Source organism: Peromyscus maniculatus, chromosome 2 (assembly GCF_049852395.1).
Source record: "Peromyscus maniculatus bairdii isolate BWxNUB_F1_BW_parent chromosome 2, HU_Pman_BW_mat_3.1, whole genome shotgun sequence".
In the NCBI taxonomy this organism is placed as follows: Eukaryota; Metazoa; Chordata; class Mammalia; order Rodentia; family Cricetidae; genus Peromyscus; species Peromyscus maniculatus.
In genome coordinates, this window is record NC_134853.1 from 161,217,439 (window position 1) to 161,238,575 (window position 21,137).

Below are 21,137 nucleotides of genomic sequence, written 5' to 3' on the forward strand. Positions count from 1 at the left end.
ACTGTGGATGTCATACAGTCACACAGCTGGGGTGGGCAGGATACACACTCTTCCCTAGGAAGAGGCTAGGTCTCCTTTACTTCTGTATTTATGAATTCTACCATCACAGCTGCCCACAGGATAGATAGGTCCAACAAATCATATCCTTTTTATTTTACTTTTCTTTCCTCTTTCCACTCCTTTCTCCCTCCTCCTCCTCCTCCCAATCCTCCTCCTCAATTTTTTTAAAGAACCAAAACATTTTAATTATGTAAATGTACATTGTGCTTGGTAATGGGTAACATGAGGATATTGTCACATAAATATATCTTTACATTGAAGATATCACCTCCTATAAGCCCCTTCAAACTCCACTGGTCCATATATTTCATGCTATATATACCAATATGAGCTTTTTTATTTCTATAAACTCTAAGAACCATGAACTTATTACTTTCTTATTACCTTTCTTCTCTTTTTGTTTTGAATTTTTAAGATCTCTTTTCCTCCAACAAGCCTGAAACTTAAATATGAATGCATTTAAAACTGGTCATCTAAGACTTTCCAAAGTCTTATCGTTAGTATGTAGTTTTCCTTCTGGGTAAGGAATGTTGTGAGAGGTGTGAGACACCCTGCAAACTGGAACGCAGACATCAATGCCGGGGGAATGCAGGAGAGGCACACTGTTGCCTGTTGGGAGCCCAAAGGGCATAAACACCAGAATGCATGGAAGAGGAGAGGAGCCTAGCCTGGTCCTCTAAGTGAAAGCCACGATTAAACATGAGCACATACAGTTTGCTTCTGTCTGTTACTCTAGCACTAACCTCAACCTAAGCATGGCCCTTTCTACATTGACATGCCCTTGGACATTTGTAAGTGGCCCTCTGGGTGACCTTGTGAGAGTGTGGGTGTGAGTGCATGGACACATGTGCCTTTCTGTGCCTTCACCTCTGGTGACAGTGGTATAGGGACCCCAGGAATAGAGTATCTGTGATCATGATGACATACTAGGACATCGATACTAGAATGATCTACAGGGAGCAGGTCAGGACAGTAGGAAGACCCTAAGAGGAAATTATTTTTTCCTGGGATGCACATGGTATAGAGGGAATGGTTTGGAAAGTTCTCAAAGCTGAGGGTCTAGCTGAAGCCAGGATTTCCAAAGTCAATGTGTGGAATGAGCATATGGATGCCACTGTGTCCCATCGTACACATGGAAAGGCAGAGGGAGAGCAGTTGGCAGCCCTGGTCAGCCCTGGAGAAAGCCTATGAGGAAGAGGCTCAGACTGGAGGGCCTAAGGAAGTGACCTCACTTCCTTAAAAAATGGTCCAGATGGAACACAGACTCCTGGTTACCAGGTAACCACAGGCCAGTGGCAGCCTTAACTGACTTAACTGTCTAGTCTGGAAGAGCTTCAGGTTAGGATGTTCTTTTGTTTTTGTCCTTCTGGCAGCTCAGGCCACAGAAAAGCTAAGAGTGATGGCCTTGGCCACCTTTGGAGACATTGAGAGCGCCATCTGACTCAACACATCTGGCCATTTTCTCACAGGGAAGCCAAGGTAACACAGGCCAGCTCTTGGCAGGAAACCTTTCTGGTCTCCCTGATCTGCTGTAGTCCCTGACTGGGTATGTGTTCCTGTGAGAACACTGAGGAACAGTCTTTAGGCCTACTTTTCACTTCAGTGTGTGGTAATGGGTTGTTGATGTCTCTGAGTTTTCACATTTAAACCCTCCTTCCTTCCTCAGAATAAAAGGGAGCCGCATAAATCTCCCAGGTTCAATTCCAACATCTTAGGCTACCGGGAAAAAAAATGGTCAACTGCTGTTCAAAACCACGACAACACCTTCATCTGTGTTTTTCTTGGTGTCTACCCAAAGTCTGCTACCATCTGGGAGATGCTGAACCTGATAATGAAAACATGAGTGGTTATGTACAAGTTTTGGGCCTCAGGCCACCTGGTTTGGTTTTAGGCTGGCTCTGTTTTTCTTTAGGACTGTATTCTCTCATAGGACAAGTATGATTGTACCGTGACATCAACTGTCCTGGGCCTGGACCTTCAAAGTGACATGGCCAGAGATGGGGGTTGGAGAGACAACTCTAGATTGTATCATTCACTTCCCCAAGAAGTGTCAAACACTGTCCTTTCTTATGCCACAAGCAGAGCCTTTTCCCCATTTGTATAAAAGGTTTTCGGTACTATCTAGGTTTGATGGGATGAATGGAACCAGACAAAAGTCCTTGGGGGGTACCCAAGAAGTCCTGTACCAACCAAGAAACCTAGCAAGGAGGATGTTAGGTTTCACCCACTGCATGAAAATCCTTGAAAAGCTGGGACAGAGGCTCATTCACAGGCCATTAGCATGGAAATCAGAACAGTGCAAAAATGCCCCCAGCACCCCATCCCCTTCCTGGCTTCTATTCCTACATCAGATTTAAGAAGGTTCCTCTAGATCTCTTGGTGGGTTGGGGACACATGGCCTTAGTGGTGACATCCTCATGGAATGCCACAGGTATTGATCTTTCCAGCCTGACTGTGTGAAGGATCAGCAAACAAGGACATGAGTGGGCTTTGGGTAAAGAGGGAGGTAAGAGCCCATCTGTGGAATGGGATGTTTGGAGTAGTTAGGGTCGAGGACTAAGTGATTACCTTGGGATTCCTACTAGAGGAATGATACCAGAGACTTCACGTGCAGGTGGAGAAAAAGAGAGATCCCCAGTGGTCTCTTTGGTTCTGACCTAAAGAGCCCTAGGGGAATCCATCCCTACCACGGCTCAGCCAGGTTTGCCCAGTCTGCCCTCCAAGGTACAGAAAGTGTCTGGAGCCCTCTCCATACAGCCACACACTCCTGACCACCATGCCCAGCAGCACATGGGCTGGGCAGCCTTTTCTTCATCAGAGGGACCACTGCTGTGCTGGTGAAGTGAATCCAGGCAGAATTCTGACTCTACTTCCCGCCAACCTGCTCCTCCCTGCAGCGCCATATTCTGCTTTCTGTCCATGTGGCTCGGAAAACATCCCCAGGTTTCAGTGACTCTCCAGACCTGGCCATTGTGAAGAGGCTGTTGGATTACGTGAGGCTCGGTGTGCCTTCCTCAGATGTCACTGTCCAAGCAAAGGAACTCCTATCAGTGCTGGAGGCACATGAGTCCAAAAGGGGTGAGGTGGCCTGGGGTAGGTGCCTGGGAAGGTCGGAGGAGGTTTCGGTGATGGGTTGCACCAGGGAATTCTCCAGAAGTCTTGGCCTGGAACCAAGAACTGGGCACCAGTCGGTGGGATGTCCTCTTACAGGTAGAGGGGACTAGGGATTCTCTGGCATGAACAGGTCTTGTGTGGCCAGCAAGGTCATCTCTGGGAAGCTCACCCCATCTTGGAAACTTCTAGGCTGTCCCTAGTCATTGGTTCATCTCTTTCTGTCCTAGGATTTTGGGCTCTTCAGGGCAACAACTCCAGAAGCCCCAATGCTGGATGCCTCAGGCATGGCAGAGACCCTGCATCTAGGACCAGCTTCTGTGGTGGGGCCACAGGGAGATATGAAGCTCCGAAAGGACACTGAGCTCATGGACCCAGCAGTTAGGGAACCAACTGTGCCAGAAGATGGACCAGTGCAGCTTCTGACTTTAGATCAGCCTCTGCTCGCATCAGCTGACACACAGTCACCTCTAGATGTGGCTGCAGATGTTCCAGCTGCCAGGCAGGTATTTCTACCTGCTGTTGTGCAATTAGGTGCTCCGGAGCCCATTTTCCCTCTTCCTGAGGTTGACATATAATTAGGTAGTAGAACCTGCTGAGTCCCACCCTGCTCCAATTCCACAAATAAGCTGTCCTTCTCTTTAGAGAAAATATCCCCTTTAATTTTGTTTAATTCTTTTTTAATGTTGTTTTAATCATTGGGTTGTTATTTAGGTTTTAATATTAATAAAAATTTATTGTTTACTCATTTTAAGTTATTTGTTTTTTGGGGGGGCATATCAGGGATGGTCTACCCTCCTCATTTTTTTTTTGTGGTGCTGTGGGTAGAACACAGGGTCTTGTGCATGCTAGAATTCTTCCACAGAGCTACATCCCCAGCTCCATATTCCTGGACCCCACCACCATAGACCCTGCCCTCCTGCTGCCCATAGGGAGGGCTCAGCAAATGTTGGTTCTTTATTGTTTTAATACTGAGGATTGAGCCTAGTTTTCCACATGCTAGGCAAATGCTCTCCCTCTCAGCCATGCCTATAGCCCAGAAACACATTTTGAACTGTGCTTAGTGTCTTAGAAAAAAAGTGAACATGATGGTTAATCTTGGTTGTCAACTTGACTAGCTCTAGGATTAACTAAGCCAGTCTCCTGGAAACACCTGGGAAAGGTTTTCTTAATTACATTAATTGATTAAGGTGGGAAGATCCATCCTAAATATAGGTGCCATCTATCTTAGCTGCTTTTTTGTCTCTGTCCTGAGACACCATGACCATGGCAACTTATAGAAGAAAGCATTTAATTTGGCCTACAGTTTCAGAGGGTTAGAGTCTATGATAGTCGTACAAAGGCATGGCAGCAGGAACAGGTGAGAGCTCACATGTTGATTAACAACCAAGAAGCAGGGAGAGAACTCTGGGAATCACAGGGGTCTTTTGAAATCACACAGCCTACCACAGTGACACACCCCCTCCAACAAGGCCATACCTCCAAATCCTTCCCAAACAGTTCTACCAACTGGGCACCAAGTATTCAAATACATGAGCCTAGGGAGGCCATTCTAATTCAGATCATCACACTGTCTTCCAGCAGTGACCCCGATATAAGGAGGTCCAAGGCAAAAGCTCTTGCTTTTTGCCTGACTGCCTTCATGTCTGACTGGTGAGTTCATCTGCCCTGGTGTTTCTAGTGCCACCACTGCTGCTGTCTCCATCTTTGGTGGGCACCAGAACCCAGCTTGTTTGGCCTTCCAACATGGACTGAAGACCAGCAGCTCTCTAAGATTCTTCCAGGCCTTAAGCACCAGACTGGTGCTACTGAGACATCCAGTCTCATAGACTGAGTAGTTAACAGCTTTGCAGCTTCTCCAGTGTGCAGATGTTAATTATTGGACTACCCAGACTGTATTGTGCAAGCCCACCTAATATATCCTCTTTTAATATGTGTCTGTATTAGTCAGGGTTCTCTAGAGTAACAGAACTTATAGAATGATTCTTGCTCTTTATATATAGAAAGGGGATTTATTAGACTCATTTACGGTCTGTGGTCCAGCTAACCTGAAAATGGCTGTCTATGAGTGGAACATCCAAGAATCCAGTAGTTGTTCAGTCCACAAGGCTGGATGTCTCAGCTGGTGTTCTGTCTATGCTGGAATCCTGAGAAAGTAGGCTCTAATGAAGCGAAGGAATGAACTCGCTACCAAGGCGAGCACAAGCAGGCAGAGCCAAGCTTCCTTCCTCCATGTTCTTATATAGGCTTCCAGCAGAAATTGTGGTCCAGATTAATGGTGGACCTTCCCACCTTGAAAGATCTGGATTAAAGGTTTATCTTCCCACCCCAAAGACCCAGGTGAGAAGTGGCTCTTCCCGATTCAAATGACTTAACAAAGAAAAAAAAAAATCCTCACTGGTGTGCCCAATCATTTGAGTTTTAGTTAATTCCAGATGTAGTCAAGTTGACAACCAAGAATGGCCATCACCGTACCCATTCTCTCCAGTCTGTTCCTCTAGAGAACCCTGACTAATATCGTGAAACATCACTTCAAAAGCATCCTAGCAGATGGAGGGATCTGTAGAAACTCCATCAATACCGGCACGCAGTGGGACTCAGTGGACAGGGAGAAGTGGGATTGGATTTTAGGAAGAACAAAGCTGAGAAAGGCCGCAGGGACACAGCCCCCAGGCATTATTGTCCCAGGACTGTGGCATCATGGATGGGCCTAGGTATCGCTTGGGGGATGGACTGGCTCTCCAGGGTCTCTCTTTGTTTCTCCCTTCATCCACTTGTGCCTGCAGCTGAGTAGTTAAGTCAACAGCTCCTTATCCACGGCCAGGGTTCATCCCTGGCACATGGCTGCCCACTGAATGAATGAGCATCTGCTGGTAGCTAAGCGCTGGGGACGGCACTGAGCACAATGAACGTGGGCACGGGCTGTGCCATCACAGAGCATCCAAAGAGGCACTATTGGTAAATGTTTGCTTGGCACCTGCTACACGTCAAGTACTGTCCTAGAAACAGGGCCCAGCAGCAAGCGAGACACACAGGTCCCTGATTCTGAGGGCTGACATTGGAGAGGTTAGAAAGGACCCTTCCAGTGGGCTCCTGCTTATTCTGCCTGTGGGGGATTGGAGGGAATCTTGGCCCTCTGGGCTGGCTCTCAGGGGAAACAGTCTCCAGGGCATGGTTTCTATGCTTACTTGTCACACTGTAGCAAGAAGATGGACATGCCCTGTTTCAGATGAAAGCCTAAACCCCAGCACACCCGAACCCAGTGCTAGCTACCTGAGAGGTGAGGGACCAGCAAGGCAGCGTTTGAGCCTGGCCCAAAGGGCCACTGAATGGGGGTTCAAGTGAGGTTGGCTTTTGCTTAATGTGCCTTGCAAGAGTATGTCCCAAAGAGCCACTCTGGATAGCTGATGCCTGAGTGAGCAAAGACCCTCTCCATCCTACACTTTCCTGGTTCAGCCTCGTTACAAGAGAAACAATGATTTCCTATGGAGTGGCATTTCTGGCACAGTGCAGGGTGAAAACGGCACTGTTCTTAAAGCTACATGGGGACTTTTGACGCTGACTCCACCTTCCACATGCTGTGTGACCTGTACTGAAACCTCTCCAAGGCTTAGTTTTCTTCCTTGTAAGACGTGGCTCATTACACTCATTTCATGGGGATGCTTTTTGTCCTTTTCTTTCCTTTTTGAGATAGGGTCTTAACCATGTAGCTCTGGATGGTCTGGAACTCGCTCTGTAGACCAGGTTGGCCTCAAACTCAGAGATCTGCCTGTCTAAGCTTCCGCAATGCAGGGTGTAAAGGTGTGCATTTCCATGTCTAGCGATGATTTTTTTAATGAATGAAATTCAGTCTGCCAATCTCTTGGAAACAAACTTGCCTGTACAGAGCACTCAAACAGAGATCCGGGGCCCCACCAGTGCTCTGAAAGTTACCTGCCCACCTCCCCTGTCTTCTCATCAGCTCGTGTGAGCTGTGTCACGTCTAAGCTCAATCATCTCCAGGGGCAGGAAGCCAGGAGCAGCCTCTTGCCTCCCCGAATGAATGGCCACAGGTTTATGATTTATTTGCTGATTAATTGGATGCTCAGAGACAATTCTATGTCAATTACATTACTGGCTTGGTGAGAGACACAGGGCTGCCAATGTCAATATGCTAAGACTGAGCATGCCAGGGTGTAGCCAGGGCTCAGCCAGGGCTCGGGCAACCCAGAGAGTATTGCAGCCATGAGGGCTTCCTTTCCTCTGTACCCAGGGAAAGAAGGTTAAAGTACTCATGGCAAGTTAAACAGAAGGTGGTGCCACACAAAACCCTGTTCCCTCCTCCCAGGCAGCCTCCGTTGGTGCCAGCCGAAGGGGAATTGTCTCAGTGCTCGGAGGACTTGGGCGTGCTTAACAGTGCAAGTAGTGCTCTTGGACGTTCCCAAGACCCCATCTGTGGGTGTCCCTTGGGCACAGGCAGAACTGGAAATATGATAGATCACAAAGCCTGTGTTTAGGCTACAGTCAGGTGGCTTTGGGTGGTGGCAGGGAGATCAAGAGTTCAAAACCAGCCTCAGCTACACAGTGAGTTTGAGACCTGGGCTACATGAGAAAGAGGAAGACTATGGGCCTGACCTCATCAGGCGATGCCTTGGATGACACAATAACCTTTCCTCAGGGGTTGGAAGACCAAGATGGCGATGGAGGGGCCTGGGTAGCAAGGCTCTGCAGGAAAGCAGTGGAAAGCTAGGTTGTGACACAGGACAAACACCACCCAAATGACAGAGGCTGCAGCCCTATGATCACAGAAAACAGAATTCTGCCACGACATTTAACTTAATTTTGCAAGAGGATCTGGAGTTCTGGAGAACAAGGAGGTCTGGCCAGCACCGAGTCTAGCCTGGGGAGAGCTTGAGCTGTGAATTCAGTGCAGCCAAGCTTCTGATATGCAAGCTAACCAATGCTCATCCATCGCTGTAAAGCTGCTTGTCACGTTTGGGGTATCTTGTTACACAGCGGTTGAAAACAGACACACAGGTGTTGCCCAGCCCTTCGCCAACTCTCTCCAGAGAGCCTCAGGCATCCTGAGCCTGTTTCTGCGACACATCTGTGTTTCTCTCTCTATTAGCTGGGTACTTTCCTTTGTGAACACTATGGGTGGTTCTGTCCCCTCCTGCCTTCCCGAATGGACTCAGCTGCTCAGAAAGTGCCTGCAAGGTTACTGACGGAGCTCCGGGTACCGTCAAAGCTGCTCTGGTAAGGCCGTGGTTGTGCCTGCAGACTACACCTTCTGCCTCCTATATGTTTCCGTTCCCAAGGCTCCAAGGTCTCTGCACCTGCTTTTCCAAAGATCCAAACAGTTCTAAAACTCACTGCCAGCCTCTCCTGAAATGTCATCTCCTCAGCGAGGCTGTCCCAAGCCTCCCGGCATTTGCCAGCGTGGCCTGTCTTTCCACAGTATTCTATCTTGCTAGATCCTCCTCTTCCCACTCCTCCCCTGCCCCTGCTCCTCCCTCCCTCCCCCTCCCACTCATTTGCCTCTGGCTGTCATGCAGGGATGGAACCCTGGGCCTTGTGCACACAAGGCAAGCACTTTACCACCTAGTCATACCACTGACCTCTCCCTCACTGGCAAAGGTGCCTGGCACACAGTGTTTCTGTCTGGTTTATCATTGAGCTCTTTCGGAGGGAGGATTTCAGCCCCCACCACCACCCCCAACCTATTTGAGACAGTCTCAAGTTAGCCCAGACTGGTCTGGAACACATTATATAATTGAAGATAACCTTGAACCTCCTGCCTCCACACCCCCAGTACTGAGACTGTGTGTACCTCCACATCTGGTTTATGTGGCACAGGTATGGAACCCAGGGCCTCACGCATGCTATGCAAGCAATCTACCAGCGGAGATAGACCTCTAGCCCCTAGCTGATATTTTGGAGGTTCATGGACATGGTGCTAACATCTACTTGTCTCCGGAGAGACTCCCCTGGGCCAGGTCACAGGTCAGGTGGCAACTTTGCTGGAATGAGTAAGTCACATGGTTAAGAGAGGAAGCCAAAGTGTGTGTGTGTGTGTGTGTGTGTGTGTGTGTGTGTGTGTGTGTCTGTGTCTGTGTCTGTGTCTGTGTGTCTGTGTGTCTGTGTCTGTGTGTGTATGTGGGGGGCTGGTCTTACTCTTTCATAACAGCCCTCTTTTGTGGAAGTGAACTGGGGTCCCATGAGAATAACATACCCTTCCAAGGGCAGTGTTCCCAGTGTCACTTAAGTGTTCTCCTCTGCCATGGCACACCCCACAGAGACTTAGCACCAATACCTGTGGGGACATGTACAGACTCATTCAATCCACAGCAGGTGTCACCTGACCTCAGACATATAGTCGTGCTGGTCACTGGAGGGAGCTGCTGTGCCTGGATGAGCTGGCCTTGAACCAATCACATCTTTAACACCGTGCACAGGGAGGGCCCCAACACTAGAAGAAGGTGTGTGGAACCTTCCAGAACTCCTTGCAAGGTGTTCTTTCAAACTCAGCTCTGAAGGTGCCCAGATCCCACCTCAGGTATGCTGAAGAAATGATCACCAAGAGCCTTGGCAGCGGGCAGCCACAGGGGGAGGGGGGTGAGTGTGGCAGGGTCGGAGTAGCCCAGAAAGTCTCTGTCCCCATTTCAGGAACTGGAACCTCCTACCGTGTGTTGGAAATAAACACCATTTTCTGTTTATCAGCTGAGTTTCTCTGGGACCTGTCTTGTCCAGCTTCCACTCTGACTCTGAGCTCAGGTCGCCAGAAATGAAGACGGGCATTCTGCAGCCCCCAAAACTGCTCAGTTACCCAGGCCCTGGGCAGTGGTGGCCAGCCCTCCATCAAAGAGTGGGGTGCGGGGCTCTGCAGCAGCTGTGGGTCTCCAGCAACACTTTCACAGACAGGGCGGTCACTCTGCTTGTGTGTCTTTCCCGGAGCAGGCGACTTGCGGAGCTGTGAGCACAGCCAGAGGATCCATTTCAGTTCCTAGTGCCCACGAGGCCCCTCTCTCCAGCTCTGCACGGCAGAAGGAGCCCAGGTACTTCCGCTGCTTCCCTGCTCATTCTGAAAAGAGCCATTTGTGAACTAGCTCGAGAAGGCCAGGGGGAGGGGAGGGGGCATGGTGAGATGGCTCAGAGGGTAAAGGAGATTGTCACCAAGCCTGACAACCCGAGTTGGATCCTTGGGACCTACAAGGTGAGAAAAAGAGAACCTACTCCTGCAAGTTGTGCTCTGGCCTCCAAATCCGTGTGTGTGTGTGTGTGTGTGTGTGTGTGTGTGTGTGTGTGTGTGTGTGTGTTTGTGTGTATGTGTATGCACACATACATACACATACACACACACACACAAATAAAAAGCATATTCTAAAAAAATAATTAAAAGGTCCGGCGATCCTTCAGGTTTCTAGAAAGACATTTTCCAAGTGTTTTATGTTTGAACAACTAAATAACCAGTTGAAAAGATAATGTAAATCTATCAAAAGAAAAAACTCTTATTTTATCTTTCAGTGGGATGTGTGAGCCTGTTGTCTGCTACATCTTCAACCTTGACCTAGACTGAAGTCCATCACTCTCACTCTCCATAGTGACCTGGGATGTACTTGCTTCATCATATGTGTGGCAGGCATCATGTATGAGTGTTCAGAGTGTGGGTACCTGTGTGTGTGGGCTGTGTGTGTACCCATGTTCATGTGTGAGGGTGCACATGCATATGTGTATTTATGTCAATGGGTGGATGCCCTTTGACACGAGACTGCCAAAGCCCCAGTATGTATGCCAAGAGCACAGAGCAGAATGCAGAGTGGAATCTGGGGACTACCTGGAGTCAGCAGCTCCCCAGATTTGGTGAGTCACCTCTCTGGTCCTAGTTCTGAGAATGTCACCTGACTCTTCTCTTTACTAACAGTGGACGGAAGGCCACGAGAAACTCTTCTGCCTCTGTTTTCCTGTTGGGAGAGGGGGCTGGCAAGACTACCCCACTCTGGGTTGTTGTGAAGATTGAATGAGTTCAAACATGAAGGGCACACAGACAGACCACATACGAAGGGCACACAGTCAGACCACATATGAAGGGCACACAGTCAGACCACATATGAAGGGCACACAGTCAGACCACATATGAAGGGCACACAGTCAGACCACATCATGCGGTGAGGAACACTATGATGATTGAGTGTTGGGGGGGGGGGAGACACGCACGGATGCTTCCTGAAAGAGCTAGGTGGCCATCTGTGTCACCCATGTTTAGCTCTGTCATCGTCGCATTCACACAAGAACAAACAGGACTGTGTTCTAACAATGCTGCATGCATGGTCACACATCTTGTAACATTCACACATCATAAAATAGTCAAATGTCTCTCTGGACTTTCCCCAACTATTGAAAGACTCAGAAAGAGGCAGGTAGATCTCTGAGTTCAAGGCCAGTCTGGTCTACAGAGTGAGTTCCAGGATGTCCAGGGCTACACAGAGAAATCCTGTCTTGGAAAGGAAAAAAAAAAAAACATAGAAAAAGAGAACTTTCGTGGAGCAAGCCTGCAGATATCCAATCTGGCAGCCTTTTCAGAACCCAGGGGACAATCTGCTAAGACACAGACCCCTGAGACCCTCATCAGCGTTTCAGGGTGGGGCCCAGGAACCTGCAGCTGATATGAGAACTACTCTGCTAACCCACGCATCATTACCAGCTTAGTTCGCCATTCAATCATTCAATTAATTAATTCACTGGGACGTTCGCTGATCCAGCAAGCGTGGGGTTCAAATGCAAGGCCTGCTTTTCTATGGAGCTGGGAACAGGACCCAGAGCCTTCTGAATACTGGGCAAGCACTCTATCACCGAACCATCCCAGGCTCTGCCGGGCTTCATCCTCCTCTGCACCTGCCTCCTGTGGCCTAGCACTGGGTTCTCCAACAGGAATGCTAAGCATGAGAAAGAGAAAAGAACACTTGAAGCAAACTTTATTATTTTGTATACATGATTTAAAACTTCCCAGGAGAAAAACAGGCCAACGTACTACCCTACTTGACTCCTCAGCTATATTTCACAGCACGTGCTGAGCCCTGGCCTATGAAACAACCTCACAGAAACTGCCCTGGAGACAGGTGTCTGCACCCGGATGGGCAGCTGCACACCCCAGGGGTGCTGCATGAGTACCTTCACTTCTGTGATGGAGCAGACTCGTGCGTGTTGGTGCTTTTCAGTTGACCATGCACCAGAGCCACGGAAGGCGGGTTACAATACAGAGTTCCAAGTCCCTGATGCAGCAGGCAGGGCATGAACGTTTAGAGTCTCATGTGACACGGATGCTGAGGGTCTGTGGAACCTACTTTGTGAACTTCAAATACTCAGAACCAGTTTGAGCAGTGCTTGTTTCTAGAAGGTTCGGTGTCTGAACCTCAGAATTACTTTGTTTGTTAGTTCTGGTGTGTGTGTGTGTGTGTGTGTGTGTGTGTGTGTGTGTGTGTGTGTGTGTTCATGTGAGTGACAGAGTGAAGGCTGGAGGCCAACCTCCACTGTCATTACTCAGGAGCCATCATCCACCTTGCCTTTCGGGACAGGGTCTCTCATTGGTTTGGGACTTACCAAGTTGAGAGCCCTAAGGTCCGGCCTGTCTCCACCTCCTCAGTGCTGGGGTGACAGGCATGCATCACTGCACCCGTCTTTTTGATGTGGGTTCTGGGGATTGAACTCGGGTCTTCACGTTTGTGTGGCAAGCTCTTTACTGGCGGAGCCATCTCTCCAGCCTGTGTTTGTGGTTGTGAATAGGGGGTACCAGGAACTTGGCAGGGTCAGCATTTGCTAAAGGTCTTCACACAGCCCTGCTGGTCCTGGCCCATCAATGGTCCCAGGATGATTATGAACAAAGTCCTCTGTGTGAAAGCTGGCGGTAGTGAGGGAGATAAAGACTCAGGGAGTGGGACCCACTGTGTCTTGGGGAGGGGGTACCTGGAAGCAAGCTTCTCCTTGCGAGACCTAGGATCCTATCTCTTGGGGATATTTCCTCCCAGCAGAGAATAGGAACAATTAGTCACTCTGGTGACCAGGGCCTCTGTCAGTTTGCAGGGCTCCATATGGGCTCCAGTTCTCCCAGATGTTCTGTGGGCACACATCTGCTTCCCCTAAGCACCAGCTTTCAGTGCCCATCTGGGAACTGCTTCCAGGGAGAGTCACCTGGGATGCTTCTACAAACAGGGCCTGTCAGATTTTCTGGAACCCTCGGAGGTGGCCTTGCCTGGGGAATCATGGACTTTATCCAACCACAGAGCTAATAGTGGGTGAAAGGAGGTGTACACAGGTTCCCCTCTCCCCAACAACCTGCCTAGAGCCCAGCTGGGCCTCACCTCCAGACAGCATGGAGCTGATGTCACTAGGAGCATGCTCAGTGGCCTCACTCCTGAGATACCAAGTGACTCTGGACATTGGCCCAGAACTTCCTCTACCTCCTTCCGTTCACCAGCAAAGATCACTATTGAAATTCACATAATGGTCCAGGCACCCAGGGCAGCCACAGTATCTGCAAACCTGCCAGAAATGCAGATTCTGCTGCCTCTGATCTGTCAAAATGCTAGTTCAAACACTCTCTCCAGGTGTCAGTGCATCCATTACAGTCAAGGGCTAAACTGAGTGACCCTGGGCTGGAAGGGAAGGGAGCATGAAAACTGGCACCCAGGGGTCCAGCTTAGGCCCCGACTCTCCTACTTGGCACCTGTATAATTAAAGATGGGCAACCCCTTCTGGCCCCGGCTACCCAGTTTCCTCCTCTGTAAATCAGGAATAGCAGTAATGCAGCTATTTAGAGGCCACATTCACGCCAAGCAGTTCCATGATGCCTGTCATGAGCCAGGGACTCCGGGAGATACAGGAGATCCAAGGGGGAAGAAGAAAGCCTTTGCCCTCAGAGGGCTTTTGGTGAATTAGAGGAAATGTTAAAGAATTTAAAAGTATAAGGAACACTGGGAAATGCCACAAGAGAGACCGGAACCACCAGGAGCCTGGTTAGAGGCAATGTGAGTGTCCCTAAAGAATAGCAGTCAGGCTGGAGAGATGGCTCAGTGGTTGAGAGCACTGGCTACTTTGTGCAGGACCACAGTTTAGATCCCAGGACCCACACAGGGGCTCACAACTGCCTGTGGTTCCATCTCCAGGGGATCTTATACCCTCTTCTAGATTCTGTAGACACTTACACACATGAGGGTACACACACATACACACACAGAGAGACTGAGAGACAAAGACAGAGAGACAAAGAGACAGAGAGGAGAGAAGGATAAGAGAGAGAAGAGAGGAAGTGGAGAGAGATAGAGAGAGACAAAGAGAGACAGGGAAAGAGACAGAGAGGGACAGAGAGACAAAAACAGAGACAGACAGGAGAGAGACGGTGAGAGACAGAGAGAAAAAGAGACAGAGATAAAGAGATAGGTAGAGAAGAGAGAGGGGTAAGAGAGGCAAGAGAGAGGGGGGTAAGTGAGGAGAGAGAGAGAGAGAGAGAGAGAGAGAGAGAGAGAGAGAGAGAGAGAGAGAGAGAGAGAATGAATCAAATAAAAAATGGAACTGGAACTGGGGAGGTATATGTTGATATAGTAGAGAACAGGCAAAGGAGACAGAAGAATGTTCTAGACCGGTGCACACATTTGAAATAAAAGCAAACACAATCTGTACCCAGTGAGCAAGGGGGAGAACGTCTGCATCAGTTACGTACTGCTGTGTAACAGGTTGTTCCCAGACATCTGGAAAGTGTAATTGGTGAGTGGTATGCTTCTCTCCTCTGATAAATGATGAGCTCAGATAGAAGAAGCCCCTCCCTCCCTCCCTCCCTCCCTCCCTCCCTCCCTCCCTCCCTCCCTCCCTCCCTCCCTCCCTCCCTCTCTCCCTCCCTCCCTCCCTTCCTTCCTTCCTTCCTTTTCTCTCTCTCTTCCTTCTTTTTGTCTACCTCTCTTATGTGTTTCTGTACTAACAGGGACTTAATACATCCTTTCAGATCCGTTTTTATGCATCTCTAGTCTGCCTGGTCATTTCTTCACCCCTAACTAATCGAGATGCAGGGAGGTCGAGGCAATTGGCTGCCTTCTTCCAAACCTGGCAGAGGAAGTGAAAACTGATGAGGCATAGTGAGGAAGGGCAGACCGGAGTTCGCAAAGTAATTGAAAAACTAGCCAGACGTGGAAGGATTAGAAGAAAGCCCAGGTCCTCTACAGCGAGTCCAAGTTAACGCAATGACACGAGGAAGAGATAAAGAGAGAGAAAACAAGAGTCCCAAAGACTTGGGTGGGAAATGAATTTGTTTAATAAAACATTTCAGTGAGAGAAAGAGAGAGAGAGAGAGAGAGAGAGAGAGAGAGAGAGAGAGAGAGAGAGAGAGAGAGAGAGAGAGAGAAGGAACACTAAGGAAAAATAATAGCTCAGACAATAAATCCGTGGACGTGTCATCCAGGCACAAGACAGGGACAGAGGAAGCGGAGGAGCAAATGGCTTAATATTTCAGATTAATTGTGAGCAGTCAATAATGTGACTCACTGGGGACCCAGAGGTGCCTGAGCTGGGCTGAGTAACCTACTTAGGTTGGTAATTATTGTTTGCATTCATGGAATTAAGGATACAAAAAGGCAGCTGAGAGAAAGGCCCGGCAGAGCTGGGGGACTCTAATCCGGAATTCTTGCAGCTCCATCTGTGCCCTGTGGGGAGGCATCCATCCTGCAGCTTCTGTGCGGAGTCAGAGGAGAAAGACTCTCGCTGTCCCCCTCGCTCTGGGGCTGCTTCGCCACCAGTTCCAAAGAATCCACTTTCCCCGCATCTCATTTATTTTTAAATCCAGAAATTGGCTGGGGACTTAAAAAGGACATCAAAGAAGAATAAGAAAATGACAGGGCCCACATCCTCTGTGCAGATCACCTTTAGCCTTTTGTGCCTGGTTCTTGTTTCTTGCTCAGGCTAGCCTTGAACTGAAACTTCTTAGCTTCACCTCAGGCTATCCTTGACTGAAATCCCTCAGCCGCACCCCAGGCTAGCATTGAACTGAAATTCCAGTTCCCCAACTTCACCCGCTCTCCATCCCCCAGTGTTTGGATTACAGGTGTGTGCCATTTTGCCTGCATCTGAGAGTTTTAAGAATAACACAGTTTGGGCTAGTAAAACTAAGACGTGTGCTATTTTTTTGAAACAGGGTCTCATGTAGACTAGGCTGGCCTCTAACCTACTATGTATCCAAGGATGACCTTGAACTCCTGATCCTCCTGCCTTCCCCTCCAAAGTGCCAGGATTACAGGTGCATGCCACCGCATCTACCTGGTTGTATGCAGTGCTGAGGATGGAACCGGGCTTTATGCAGGCTCAGCCAACACGCTATCCGCTGAGCCACATCCCAGCTCTGAAGCATGCTCCTTTCAAAAAATGAACTCGGATCAACTATGGCCTTTACTGAGTTTCACTGGGGCATGTCCACACACGCACAGAGGTGCTTGAGCATGTTCACACTCCCAGAACCCTCCTGTCACAGCTCTAGCTTTCTTTCCATGTCCCTAACGGTTTCTCTGTAATTTCACATTCATTCTCCCCTATCCCTTTCCCCTCTCCATCCCCAAATATGGGGGAAGACCCGATATTCATCTTTGAGGCTGGCTTTTTTCCACTTAACTATCTCCAGTCCTATCTATTTTCCTGAAAATGACACGATTTTGTTCTTTAAATTTTTTAAGTGATCATATTTATTTATATGTGTGTGTGTAGGGAGTGATATGTGCATGTGATAGCACATGTATGGAGATCAGAGGCCAGTTCTCCAAAGCCAGTTCTCTCCCTCTACCTCATGGGTCCAGGGGATCGAACTCAGATCATCAGGCGTGGTGGCAGGTGCCATCCACTGGGCCACCTTACTGGCTGGATATTGTTCTATTTTATGGCTAATTATCCATTACGGATATATGCCATACTTTCTTTATCCATTCATTGGTTGATGGACACTCAACCTGACAGCATATCTTCACTCTGTGTGTCTGGAACTCTCCAACAAAAGAGAAAGAAGACTGAGAGATGTAAAGGATAAAGCCAAAATACTTCCCCTGTAGGGTGTTTAGTTTAAAAAGTCATGGGAACTGGATGCAGGGCTCCTATACCCCCAAGTGCAGGCATGCTGAGTCAGCCAAGCCTCACATCCTTTTCTTACCCATTTTTGGGTGCTCCCCCCACTAGAAATGTCTGGGAACATGACACACCTGTGTGTGTGTGTGTGTGTGTGTGTGTGTGTGTGTGTGTGTGTGTGTGTCTACTCACTTGTGTGTGCTCATATGGAGGTCAGAGGTCACGTTGGGTGTCTTCCTCTATTGCTCTCAATTTTATTTTTGGAGACAGGGTCTTTTACTGAACCTGGAACTCCAAGTTTTGGCTTGGCTGGTTGGCTGGCCTGCAAGTGCTTGGTACCTGCCTGTTTCTGTCTCACAGTGCTGAATATATGCCACTGTGCCCAGTTTCTGAATGGGTGCCAAGCATCTGAACTCAGGTTCTCATGTTTGTGCAGCAAATACCTTTACCCACTGAGCCATCTCCCTAGCCCTTGAGAGACAGTCTTTAGGTCATTCATTCAACTGAACTCTTTATGTTAATTGGACAGAATGTTAGAGCCACTCAATGACTGTTGTGGGGTGTTTTGTATGTCCTGTGGGAGCCCGTTCTCGGGTTCCTCGTGGCTTTGCCCAGCAGGTCCACATAGAGGATGATTAGGACCACAATCCTGAGTGCAGGTGTCTGAGATGGTCTGCACTTGGCTGTGCTGGGGAATGGTCTGTATGTCAAGTTGCTCTGATTGGTCAATAAATAAAACCTGATTGGCCGTGGTTAGGCAGGAAGTAATAGGAGGGACTAACAGAAGAGAAATAAAAGAGCAGGAAGGCAGAAGGAGACTGCCTGGAGCCGCCGCCAGGACAAGGAAGATGTAAAGTACCGGTAAGCCATGAGCCGCGTGGCGAGGTATAGATTTGTGGAAATGGATTAATTTAAGCTATAAGAACAGTTAGCAAGAAACCTGCCACAGCCATACAGTTTGTAAGCAATATAAGTCTCTGTGTTTACTTGGTTGGGTCTGAGCGGCTGTGGGACTGGCGGGTGACAAAGATTTGTTCTGACTGTGGGCCAGGCAGGAAAACTCAAGCTACAAATGACCTGAGAATACTCCAGGGTTTAATATTTGTGAACTATCTAATTGCTTTCCCTAACAATATCATGTCTGCCCTGCAATGAATACATAGTTTTACTCTACAAAAACAACTCATCATATATACTGGGGTACCATGGCAGTTTGCTTATTTTGACCTGAACTTTTCTTCCCCCTCTAATCTGTGCATATGTGTTTGTGCACACTCATGAATGCTACAGCATGTGTGTGGAAGTCAGCGGGGCTGGTTTCCTTCTTCCACTTGGCATGAGGCAGGGCGTCTCTTGTCGCCAGGTTGCACGCTACAAGCTAGCTGGCCTGCTAGCTTCTGAGAGGTTTTCCTGTCTCCACTACCCAGCTTGCTGGAAGAGAATTGGGATTCCAGATGTGCACTGCTGAATCAGGCTTTTTACGTGGGTTCTGGGGATCTGAACTCAGGTCCTCAGGCTTGCTCGGCTGAGCTTCCTCCTGCTGAGCCGTCCCCTGAATCCTATTTTAGCCTCCACTCCGGTTTTCCAGGCGCCTCTCTGTGTCTGTGAGAACCAATCTCAGCACTTGCAACTTCCTCTGGGTATCCCACTGTTAACTCTGACTTGCATCCCCTTTGAGCCGCTGAGGGACTGATGGCCAATTTGGATTTCAATTTGCCCTTGTAATAAACAGTGCTGCAGCGGGCAGTCTTATACACAGATCCCTGCCAAACCTGCTTAGGATTTCTGAAATCTTAGGAAGGATCGGAAATCTGAACAGACATCACCAAAGTGCTTTAAAAAAAAAAAAAAAACAACCACTGTACTAAAATGGGGGAGGGGTGCATACCTGTAATCCCAGCCCCTGGGAGGTGGAAGCAGGGAGATCAGGAGTTCTAGGTCATCCTTAACTACATAGAGTTGGAGGACAGAATGGGCACATGAGATCCTGCTTAAAGGAGGAGTGGAGAAAAGGAAAAAAAAAAACCTGCATTGGCTTGTATATATGTCTACTACCAGCAGTGAAATATCACCTCTAAAATGGTATATCACTCAGCCAGGATCAGACGCTGGGCATAGACAAGACTGAGGTCAAGGTTCTCATCTGTTCAATTTGAAGACATACAGATCTTTCAGTTCTAAATGACACATCAAAACCACCGCCTTGGGCTGGGGGAGACGGCTCAGCTGGTAAGCACTTACCCCACAAGTATGATGATCAGAGTTCATATTCCCATAACCCATGGAAAAGCCAGTAAAAGCCGTGATCTCAGTAAGAGGGTGGTGGAGGCAAAGGTGCTTCTTGGAGCAAGCTGGCTAGCCAGACTCACGAGAAAGGCAAGCCCTGAGTTCCGTGAGAAACTCTACCTCGATATATAAGGTGTAGAGTAATTGAGGAAGACACCTGATGTCAAACTCTGGACCCTATTGACATTTACACATGTATGCACGTGCAGCTACACATATAAACTACACATATGAGTACACATACTTATGTACACCACACATACCTGAACACTCATAAACACTTAGCACATCACATGTACTTACTTACATATGCAAAATCCCTCACCCTGGACATCCTATATCCCAGGCATCTTAAACAGTGCTGTGGGCATGAAGAAGCCTTCGCCAGATTGTGAAAGTTACCTAAGGAGCAGTAGGCAGGCTCGAGGGCACCCTTGCCATTCATGGGGGGAGCAGTAGCAGAGGGCTTCAGAAGCAAGGGAGTCAGGAAGGGCAGTCATGAAACTGATTAGGAAGCAAAGCCAAGAAACGGAAAGGAGATGGCACAGGAAGTTAAGCAAAGAAATATGTCACCCACGCATGAGGCGGGGAAAGGTCGGCATGGCAGACGGTTTCGTCAGAGTGAACCTGCAGAAGTAATTTACTGACTGAACAGGTGGAGGCCCTAAATTAAATGCACTCCTGGCCTCAGCACTGAGGAAGGTTCCAGAAGAAGACAACAATCTCCGGGGGGAAAGAAAGAAGTCAGAGTCCCTGTGGTATTGGCAGCCCAGAAGATATAATAGGGATGGGGAGGTGACAGGGGTGGGGATGGGGTAGGGAAGCAGCAGGGGTGGGGAGGCAGCAGGGGTGGGGAGGCAGCAGGGGTGAGGAGACATGGGGGTGGAGGTGGGGGGGGAGGGGGAGGCGGCAGGGGTGGGGAGGTAGCTGTCATCCAGCTGGAAACCTGAAGATGGTTCAAATGGAAATAACAAGCTGTCAGAACCACCTTGCCATGGAAGGTGTTCTCAGGGGCACATTAAAGAAATCCCAGTTTTCTTTTCTCCAGGTAGAGCAGCAGCAGCAGCAGCTATAGAGGAGGTAGGTCATGTGTCACCTTCTTATGTCACAGGCAACACAGATCCAGAACCCAAGTCCTGGCTTCTATCCCACCACTCATTTCCCGGGTACCTCATGATGTACCTCAAATTCCTCAAACTTTAATGTCTTACTTATGCAGAATGGGGAGGGTGGTCCACTAATCTGACTTCTTCCCCTCTCCCTGCCCCCCACATTTCTTCTTGTCCACACTCTACTCCTGTCACTCAGACTTCCTAATTGTTTTTCCAATGTGTCAGGGCCTTTGCACTCATCTGTGCTCCAATAGCATGCTGTGTATCCTTCGAATTGCACCCCTCACCCCCTCTGCCTCCCAGGCTCTCTCCATGTAACTGTCACTTGCTAACAGACCACCCAGCACAATCTCATCTGATTTAATACTCCAGCATTTTGCTTCCTGTTTTCTCCCTCTCTGATCTGAGCGCTGGATGGGCAAGAGGTTTCACCTGCTTTCTCCCCTCCCTGTTTAAGCATTCAACACAGATGTCCAGTGTGTGGAATGTACCTGGCAGGTG

General features: G+C 48.7%; 2 protein-coding genes across 2 annotated transcripts in view; one reads left to right on the plus strand and one right to left on the minus strand.

The window, feature by feature from the left end:
* Positions 1-21,137, minus strand: part of Kazn (kazrin, periplakin interacting protein) — a 1,014,985-nt gene that overhangs the window by 275,633 nt on the left and 718,215 nt on the right. The gene's annotated exons all lie outside the window — the stretch shown is intronic.
* LOC143271614 (uncharacterized) lies at positions 1,694-3,675 on the plus strand (the record flags this gene model as incomplete). The annotated part of the gene is made up of 3 exons (XM_076563466.1): positions 1,694-1,897; positions 2,958-3,153; positions 3,402-3,675. Coding segments are annotated over 3 exons (534 nt in total), but the record flags the coding sequence as incomplete, so codon positions are not given.